Source organism: Rhinolophus sinicus, linkage group LG03, assembly GCF_036562045.2.
Source record: "Rhinolophus sinicus isolate RSC01 linkage group LG03, ASM3656204v1, whole genome shotgun sequence".
Taxonomy (NCBI): Eukaryota; Metazoa; Chordata; class Mammalia; order Chiroptera; family Rhinolophidae; genus Rhinolophus; species Rhinolophus sinicus.
In genome coordinates, this window is record NC_133753.1 from 9340914 (window position 1) to 9351013 (window position 10100).

The window sequence follows — 10100 nt, forward strand, 5'->3', positions numbered from 1 at the left end:
AGTGTTCCAGGCGGGAAAACCAGCCCAGAGAGCTGCTTTGCCTTGCTAAGGTCTCCCTAAGAGCAGCATTCGTTCCAGGCAGCTGTGGGACTCAGGGTGGGCAGAAGGCACCTACTTGGTATTCAACTTCTGGGAGCCAGTGTTGAGATGCCCCCCACACATTCAGTACCCCCAGTCTGCTGTGCTCCCCAGTCTGCTGTGTGCAAGGCAAGCTCCCACGCATCCTACAGCTCTGAGTGGCTCTTTATAAGAGTTCCTGTGACTCAGATATTCCCAATAGCCAGACATCCATCCAAAGCTCTTCGGTCTCAGTTGAACCCACTGAAGACAGAAAGGCAGCCCCAGTGCCTGGTTACAGCTCCCCAACCTGGGACTTCCCACCTGGCTGTTGTGTCTTCAATTCAGGAATCCCTGTCTCTCTCTCCCATGGCCCCAGGCAGGCCTCCCTTGATCCTGGCCAATCACCCAACATAGGGGAACAGCAACCCCCAACACAGCTGGCCCCAGGACCCCGCTCACCCTCTCACTGCCCCTAGGCTGGCTCCCACCTGCACGGGGGCGCTGGTGGTGGGAAAAGGAGGCCAAGCAGGGAAGGAGATGGCCATGGTCCTGGCAGGGCCTGCATGGCCATCAGTTGGGTCAGTACAGGCTGGAGTGCGCTGAAGTCTGGGCGCTGGGAAAGGGGGTCCTGGGGGTGAAATCTTGATTCTCTGGACATTTCCTGAAGGGTCTGGGGTACCTTCTGAATTTCTGGTCCTTGAGGCATCGTCTGGCCAGCACACGCTGGGTTCCATGAGCAGTGTGATCAATTCCACAGTCTCCATTTTGTCCAACATAAATTCCTGGGACGAAAACTTGTGACCTGACAATGCTTCAGATCCCGGACAGCACTTCGCAGGGACCAAAGCGCCATCAAAATGTACCTGTATCTCCTTTAGCTTTCACAAGGGCCCTGAAAAGGATGTGGCATCAATGACCAGTGACAAATGTGCAAACCGAGTTCAGAGAGGTGACCAGACGTGCCTGAAGCCACACAGCCCAGTGGTAGCAATGCTAGGTGACTTGGAATCTGGTTCCCGGTGGCTTCTTGACTGTGGTTGCCTGCCTCTCCTCACGGCCACCTCCACAAACCCCGCCCTGACTGCCCCTAGCCCCCCTCTCCGAAAGGCATTCATTTCTTGAGGACCAGGTGACCCTGTATGTCCCCCACCTCCAAGTCTTTACCTAACACAATGCTCAGCACATGTGGGGGACTCTAAGTCTAGGTTCAGTGGTTGTGACAGGAGATCACTGGGACCCCGATAACACCCTGTAATTTCTTCCTTTTTCTTGAGAAGATGAAATTAATACCCTGTGACTGTTTAGACAAAGGCGCCCTTATTGAAAATGTCCTCATTCGTATTGCAGCATGAAGGAGCTAAGCCTCAGGGGTGCCATGATGTGGACTTCAGCGTGAATGGTGCCCTTCAGCGGTGCCGCGGAGTGGCCCGACACTGCCTGTGACATTCTTGTGACAAGTCCTCGACTAGGACACAGGCTTGCTCCTTGTTGCTACTGGACACCGCTGGAGAAGGGACTTGCCCCTCGGTGTTCCAGAGGAGCTAAGGATCCGGAGTGAATACCTCCACTGAACCTGCTTCGAGTGAGGAAAGCAAGTTATGACCGAGGATGAAGCCACATCAGGCAGGAAAGGGTGGAATGGCCAGATCCTTGATGGTGCCACTGAGCCTTGGGTCCCAGTATGCCTGAATCCCACTCATGATGTGAGACACGCCTCTTAGACGGGCTGAGGTGGGGGCCAGCCTGGGAGGCAGGGAGCCCTCACCTGAATCAGGTCGAGCTTGGAGAAGAGGCACTTGGTTTTGGGCAGAGTGCAGGCTGAGGAGCAGCACTGCTGAGCCACGTGGTCGATGGCCTTTTGTACGTAGCTGAGCAGCTGGTTCTGCAGGAGGAGGAGCAGGAAGCAGCTCAGACTCTCCCCACATCCCCCCACCCCAGCCCAGCCCCAGCTCACGGGCCAGAGAAGCGTCCTGCAGACAGGAAGCACCTCCTCACCTGGGTCTGTGCTCCTCGCCCAGAGGCTCTGATTAGTCCCACCCCAGCTCAGGGTGTGAGGTCCTCCTGGCTGGAGACACCTGTGCTCCACACCTGGGGCAGGGCTGGGAAGGGGCGGGAGAAACCCAGCTCCTCACTCGGGGCAGTGCCACAGTGCTGGACTTCAGGCCTCCAGGGCTGTCATCAGCTGCGGCAGCCTTGCTTTTCACCTTAACAAGACCCAGAAGGGGCTCTATAAACTGCGGCCAGTCCGCTCCCCCTTTAAACTTCCACAGATCCCAATTCTCATGTCTTCCAGTTAGGATCCCAGGGGGCCTGAAAAGACTTACTCTTCTGAGCAACACTTTTCTCATCTGTGAAATAGGTATGGGGCGGAATCAAGTAATAGGAGTGCCCATTCTGAGTTAGGCCTTGTGCTAAGCACTGCCTTAATGACCAGAGAGATATGGGAATTACTGAAGATAGCGCACAAAGACCACTCACCTAGATGTCATGTCGTTAACCACAAACATGATAGAAAGACTGGGTAAGTGCCCAGTATATGCCAGGCCCTGGGACTGGGCTGGGGGAGCCCATCTCTGGTTCATGGTACTGCTGGGTCCTTAACTATCTGTGGCCTCAGTTTTCCCATCTGTAAAGTAATTGCCCCATCTTAGAGAAGCTCTTTGAAAGCTAACAGCCACCATGGAGAGAATCAGGTGAGTGGTGTGTGTGTGTGTGTGTGTGTGTGTGTGTGTGTGTGTGTATGTGTGTGTGTGTTGGGGGGTGAGGAGACAACAGCTCCCAGCCCCTGCCCCCACCCCTGGCCCAGCAGACTGAACTCACAGTATAGCTTCCTGTGTCTTTCTCACAGGCGATGTCATGTCCCAACTGCCACAACTGCTCTTGCCTGCGGTGACACCTCTTCTACAGTTGACAAAACTGGGTCATGAGGTTCTGTGGTGAGAAGGGCTGGGTCATTTAGGTGCAAATAGCCTGCCCAGGCCCCCAGAGCTCACTGCCCACGGTGGTCTGAGTGATGATGGGTGTGGGAAGAGGAGAAAGTCCTGGGTAGTCGGAGCCATTCAAAGCACCAGGACAGGGCATGTCCAGGCCAGCTGGGGTTTGAATCCCAACTCAGCCCCTGGAGCCCCGTTTTCCTCACCTTAAGCAGAGCCAGCAACCTGTGCCCTCTGGCCTCAGGGGCTACTGGGGGGACACCAGAGAGCAAGGCTGTGAAGGAGCTTCCGTGGCGCAGGCCTGTGGGGGCACATTCCAGTCCCCGCGGAAGTGTTTGGAGGACACGGGACAGACGCAAGTGTCCTCAATTCTCTGAGCCTTAAGTTTCCTCGAAAATGGGAAGAACAGCACAGCTGGGACGAAGGAGCAAAACTTAAGGGGGCCGCAACAAAACCTAGTAATTAAGATAAATAACATTTTAATGTAATGTCTTTTAAAAATCTAAGTTAAGGCACAAAAATGAATAAAACATTAAAATTGTAAATAAAGATGTATCCCATCCTGCAGTGGCATATCCACCTCCCTCCCCTCCCTGAGTCTCAGCCCTAGGAATAGAAGCACCTACCTGGAGGGGCTGGGGTGAGATTGAAATGAGATAAAGCAAGTAAAACGCTTGTCACGGTGCCCCCCATAAAGTGTCCCTGTTCTCCAAAGAAAAGAAAAAAATAAAAATGGTGTAGATTTCCAGTGCTGCCAGTAGGGGGAAGAGACTCCCTGCAAATGTCACGCAATGGTCCTTTGCAAGAATCAACCAACCTGTCAGCCTTCCTCTCCCTCTGGAGTCGCCTTCCCCTGCGTGTCCCCAGAGCCCAGCTGCAGCAGGCAATTTTTTCACGCCATGCCTTTGCCGGGGCAGTTTCTTCTGCCTGGAAGACTCTTGCTTCCTGGGGAAAGTTCTATTTATTACAAGATTAACTGAAAAGGAAAGAGAGAGGTGACTTCTTGGAGGCACTTATTTTGACACTGTTTGAGTTCCGTGTCTCTCAACAACCTAGCAGCTAGGTTGCATTGCCCCCATTTGACAGATGAAGAAACTGAGGCTCAGAGAGGGGACAAACTTGCCCAGGGCCATGCATCTAATCAGAGGCTGAGCTGGAATTTGAACCCCAGTCTGTCTGAGTCCAGAACTCATGGCTTTTCTACCACAGAAAAACATCTTGTAAGCATAAGCTGAGCCCAGGAGAAACCCCGAGTCAGTCAGCAGAAGGCAGAGAAAGGGACCCAGAGCAAGGCTCTGGAGTGAAAGCCCCACCCAGACCCTCCTGGCAGAACACCGCTGCTCCAGGTCTTCTCCAGGGGTGTAGAGGGATGGGGGCCACTAGGTCCCCAGTTCTCTGGGCCAAGGGGAATGGGCCAGGCTGCGGGCAGCTGTTACCGGGACAAGAGCTCTATGGCTCTCCTCTAGAGATCCCAGGCTCTGTTGGACGGCCTGGTTCGTCTTAGAGAAGGCCTCCAGATGCTTCTGGACGTCCTGGCTGACTGTGAAGAGCTTCCCGTAGTGCTCCACTAGGACCCCGCCCGGTCTCCTCTGGCTCCTCCCCTTCAGCTGGCCCTCACCTGCCCCCTGCAGTCGGTGATGCTAATAGGTGATGGGACTTCTGCTGTTGCCCCAGAATTCCAGCTAGAGCCTCGAAGTTGAGAGGTGCCAGACAACCCAATGTGGGGCTTATTCCTCAATGGCAGGACTGTCCAGCAGCTATTGGGCCCCATTACCCACCCCCCGCCTTTTGCCTCTTCAAAAGAAGCATCAACATTGGAAAGGCTTCCTAGCAGTCTCAGATTCTGGATTGAGGCTGCCATTGAAGCAGAAGACTGACCCTGAGGAGAAACTGCTGACGGGAGGGGACAGAAAGAAGGGGACAGAAAGTGCTGCCATCCTGAGTGATGGGGTCCCCAGCACTGAGAGTTACTCCTTGTGGATGGGTGGAACAGGGCCCAGGTGCTGAACAGGAAGGCTCCAAACCAGGAAGCTGCCCAAAGCAGCCCTGGGTGCTGGGTCTGCTTCCAGCCCCCTGCTTGCCCCGGAGCCCTACAGCCCTCCTTGGCTTGGTGCTCAAGGCTCTTTGATGTCACTCGAAATTCCAGTCACACCTCCCAGCACCCCCGCCAGGTCCTGCTGCTCCGGCACTCTGGAGCTCACCATCCCCAAACCCTCCATGCAGGCCTGTGGCTCCAGCCTATACTTGTGCTATTCCCTCTGCCCACAATGCCATTCCCTTTTGCTGAACTCATTTGAGCCCCACGAGAGGCCACCTCCTCTATGAAGCCTTCCCTGACCTCCAGAGCAGGATTCTTGGGGCTCCCACAGCTCCACAGCACTTAGTGCAGTGGCTATGAAGTCAGACCAGAATCTGCGACCCAGCCCCACCACTTCCTGGCTGGGTGACCTTGGGCAAGTTCCTTAACCTCTCTAAGCCTGGTTAATAGTCCTCAGAAGCTCATGGACAGGGTATAAAAGATTTACTAAAGAGCTTAGCACAGAGTAAATAGTAAATGGTACTAGTTATTTTTATTATTGATGATGAAATAATAATAATGGTGATAATAAACATATGTGTTTATCTCCCTTTCCCTTTCCTAATAAGCCTCCAGTACTTGTAACACTGGACTCTGGTATAAATCATGATAAAACAAAACAAAACACAAAAACCCATTGCAGATGTCTGTGTAACATTAATTGATAACAGTAAAACGTAAAGCAAAACCAAAGACAAATAAAAAACCAGTAATGATAGTTCACATTTACTGGGTGTTTGCTAAATGCTAGAGGCTTATAGAGGACGAGCTCATCCGATCCATATAACTGTTGAGGCCCCCGCTGTATGTGGATAAAGAGACCGTGACCTTGAGAACTTGCCACAGGCTCCACCGTGAGAGCCAGCAGGACGTGGGGGCCCCAGGCAGGCTTGCTCAGCACCTGTGCCCTTCTCAACCATGGTGGCTTTGGCCTTTGTGGATCCCCATTTTGCAGATGAGCTCAAGGTTCAGTAAGGCTACACACTGTGCCCCAATCCTGAGGATGGGAGGTGGCCGTGAATGGGATAGGCTTTCTGAAGAAGCAACGTACGTACCCTTGGGAATGTTCTCAAGGACCTTAATCAGATAGTCTTCAAAAAGCTTGTGCTTTTTGGTTTATATACCACATATCAGTGAAATCACATGGTTCTCTGCTTTTTCTGTCTGACTTATTTCGCTCAGCATTACACTCCTAAGATCCATCCATGTTGTCACAAATGTTCCTATATCATCTTTTTCTTACGGCCAAATAGTATTCCATTGTGTATATATACCACAACTTCTTTATCCATTCATCTATTGAAGGGCAATACATTTAAAAAATAAATTAAAAAAAAAAAAAAAAAGCTTGTGCTTCTCCACCTCTCTCTTCAGTTTCCTCTGCCTGAGGAGACATGTTAGTGAGAGTCAGAGCCTGACACGAGAACATGGTTTGGAAGCTCCCAGGTTGTGACCCCTTGTGAGGTCTCCCGCTCAGACTCGTGCTGGCGAGCCACTTCCTCCCCCCGCATCAGCAGACCACCGACTTCACGCTCTCCACCCCCAATGTACTGCTAGCAGAGTTCCTGAAACACAAAAAGGTCAAATAGATGCCAATGGTCACACTGTGAGGAAGGGGCCTTTGGGGCAGGGGTGCAGCAGGGCCTGGGGAATCTTGTACTTGGCCTGGAGCTGGCAGAGTTCCTGGAACAGCACCTGCAGGTATGTGCCCTGCTCACCGGGGTTGCTTGGGCCAGACCCCTGGCCTGTGTCCATGGCATGGCCACTGGAATTGCCCCGCATCATCCCAGGCCACTCTGCAGGACGAGGGCCACGTGGGCCAGGCAGGAAGAAGGTGGCTGGCAGCAGCAACAATCAGGGCAGCTGTGTCTTCTGACCCTTCCAACAGTCCTCGGAAACCAGGTTCATTCCCACTTCATAGAAAAGGAAACAGGCTCAGAGGGAACCGGTGACTGGCTCAAGAACTGGATTTGGACTCAGGGTTCATTAAATCCAAAGTCCAGTGCCTTGAGCTGCACCCCAGCTCTGAAAGGGCCAAATGTGACATTCTGTAGCAGCATTATTGGGATGTCCCCCTCACCACCAAGTCCCAAGGTCACCAAGAGGCCTGGGACTGCCAACAGAAGCTGGCTTCCAACAGCATCCAGGAAAGAGTCCTAGGGTCAGAGCTGAGGACTGGTTCAGAAAGCTGACCGCATAGGGAAGAGGCAGCTTTGTCATACCCGCCTCTCCCTCCACCCACTTATGCATTTAATTGACATCACAAACTCTGAGTGTACACAGAACTTACCCAGCTGGAGTGGAGACCGAGACAGACACTCGTAAGCTCATGGTCAAGCTGGGAAGGTGGTCTAGCTAACAGGTGGTTTCAACCCAGTCTTGCAAAGAGTTCCTGGGCCACTCACCTACATCTGGTTCCCAGTTAGGACCAAAAGGAGAAGAAAGTCTCCCTAAGGACACCACTCATTGGCCGCCTCCTGGGCCAGCCCCAGTACACGGAGCAGGGAGAGAAGGTGAAGGGGCTACACATCGGCTTTTCGGGCCCCGTGCATCAGACATAGGTCCAGGAGCACAGCAAAGGAGCAAGGGGCCCAGTTCACCCACTCACAACTCCAGACGCACAAAGCCACAACGGGGCCATGACGTCACAACGCTGGCTTCTGTCCTTGTGACCTGTCCACTACAGGAGCCACGTGTGGGGGGAGGGCCGGATTCTCCGTGGTTCTGTGGCCCTCCCTATCCCTGCCTCCCTGGTTCAGTTCCCACGGATAAGGGATAGAGAAGCCCTTGGGGACTTCAGCGTAGACCTGGGCTATTTCTGTTTTTTCTCTCAAGGTTGGTGGTCTGTGGGCAAGGTGGGGTCGTTCTTGGGGCTCTCACTTTATGGGAAGCCCAAATTCCACTGGTCTTTCCTAGGACTCTCCATTTCACCTCCTATCTGACTTTGGGTGGCTGCAGCACAGGTTGGATATTCCGTAACCTCAGAATGCTCAGCCCAGCCCATGGCTCAAGACCATGCCTGGCCCCGGGCAGGGGAGGGGACAAACTGAAGGAATGTTCAGGACCTAAGCCTGGGACCTGCCCTGCCTTATTGTCAAAGGCTGGGGCTGGGCTGGGGTTTGGCGAGCCCTGGGCCAGGGCCCTGGCTGGGGTGGGGGCTGAGGCAGGAGCAAGGGGAGAGTCATTGGGCTCATTTTGATTCTGGGACAACCCCCCATTTCCCACTCCTCAGCCACTCCCCTCATGACCCCTGGTCAGTGGGCAATGGATTCAGTCCCTGCCAGCCCAGGAGTCCCTGAGCAAGTCCCAAGGGAGCTGTCTTTGTGTGACCCTTCATGGTTCTGGAGCCCATCAAACATTTGTCAAGCACTAACTGAGAAATGAAGGTGAATGGGGCCTGGATCTGGCTTTGGGATCAGACTAGGGAGGAGAAGGGTACACGCCCCAGGAATTCTGGTGCAGAGGGAGAGAATCCCAGGGTCTACTGCCGCCCAGAGGGTGAGAGCCAGCCGGGGAATGGGGAGAAGGGTTGGAGTTGCCCATGTCTGAGGTGGTTCTTGGGGTTAAGAATGAGTGAAGACGTAAGGTGGGGAGGGCATTCCTGGCAGAAGGAACTGTGGGAACGAAGGCTCAGAGGCATGAAGGAGCATGACGCTCTGTGAGAACTGTAGGTGGATCCTTAAAAACTGAACGTGAAGGTCAGACTGGGAGTGGTTCGGGATGAGGCTGAAGGAGCTGCCAGTAGGAGACAGAGTGTAGAGGCCAGGCTCTCTGGTTGCCTGCAACAGAAACTCACCAGGCTACTCTGGGCAAAGAGGGCACCCATGGCGGGCTGTGAGGAAGGGCCTAGAATCGGAAGAAAAGCTAAAGACCCGGCCTCAGAGAGGACAGGGGCCCAGGGGACCCCTGGAGATCCAGGCAGCAAGAACTCAGGGGGACACCCCCAAATGAACCCTCCCCAACCATTTTCCATCAGCCTCTCCATCCTCAAGAATCAAGATCCGTAGAGAGGACGCCCACTTGGCTTGACTGGCAATCACATCGTAGGAGTTGCACCGGGGGCTGGAGGTTTCCCAGAGCCAACCCCAAGCCGTTGGCTGGAGACGGGGAAGTGGGTGCTGAACAGGTGCTCACCATGTGGTAGCTCAGATAAGCCAGGCCAAGGAGTGTGGTCTTTATCCTGGAAGTAACAGTCGCTGAAGAGTTTCCACTGGAAGCGTGGCATGGTCAGACCAGCATCTCAGAGCGTGCTCTCGGCTCAGAGTGGAGGTGAGGCGGGGAGGCCAGCAGTTGTAGTGGTTCCCCTTTGTCAGCACAGTTCTAAGCACGTTCCATGCAGGGGTTAATTTAATATGACACACTAGCTGTTACCGGGTGTGATGATTTCCTCAGCTCTTGCCGTCTCAAGGAAAAGAATTCAGATGAGAGACAGTGTTTTGTGCAGGTATAGGGAGTAAGAAGTTTATTAATAAAGGCAGAAACACTCCAACATGTGGAGCGGACCAAGCCCAAGAGGGGAAGGGCCTGTCTTTACATTGTATGAAGGCTCTTATTTCTATAAGTAGAGTGGCCTCTCCCTCTCCCTTTTCATTTCTTTCTCTCCTGCAGAGATGCCTCGTCCTCCCTTTTGGTTCCCAAGGTCATTTCTGTCAATTTTCTTTTTATGATTTGTTTGTGAATCTCACTAAAATGGTTCGGATAAGCAGGATGTGTATTCTGATTACGGGGATGTCTTCCTTCCTTCTCTGGCTCCTGAGAATGCATCCCTAAGGGTGTGTGTGAGCCTGGAATCCTGCTGGGCCAGTGAGTGGTGTCCCAAGTGAGGACAGCGGCAAGAGGTCTTGACCCAAGTAGGAGCTGCAGCAAGGGGCTTTCTAACTGGGGCTGGGTCTCTCCTTCTCCTGCTCATTTCCATCTACCTACCCTATCACTACCCACTTCACAGAAGGGGAAACTGAGACCCCGAGAGGTTCAGTAACTTGCCCAAGGCCTCACTGTGGGGAAACTGCTGAGCTGAGACGTTCATCCAG

The 10100-nt window shown here is 53.4% G+C and overlaps 1 protein-coding gene across 1 annotated transcript; it reads right to left on the reverse strand.

Annotated features, from left to right (window-relative positions):
• Window positions 1-639: 639 nt before the first annotated feature.
• CCDC197 (coiled-coil domain containing 197) lies at window positions 640-8896 on the reverse strand. Its single transcript, XM_074326741.1, is given in 11 exon segments — window positions 640-761; window positions 764-842; window positions 1826-1942; window positions 2193-2264; window positions 2881-2991; window positions 4430-4611; window positions 6126-6182; window positions 6429-6454; window positions 6731-6866; window positions 7361-7364; window positions 8867-8896. Coding segments are annotated over 11 exon segments (936 nt in total).
• Between the last annotated feature and the right edge of the window lie 1204 nt (window positions 8897-10100).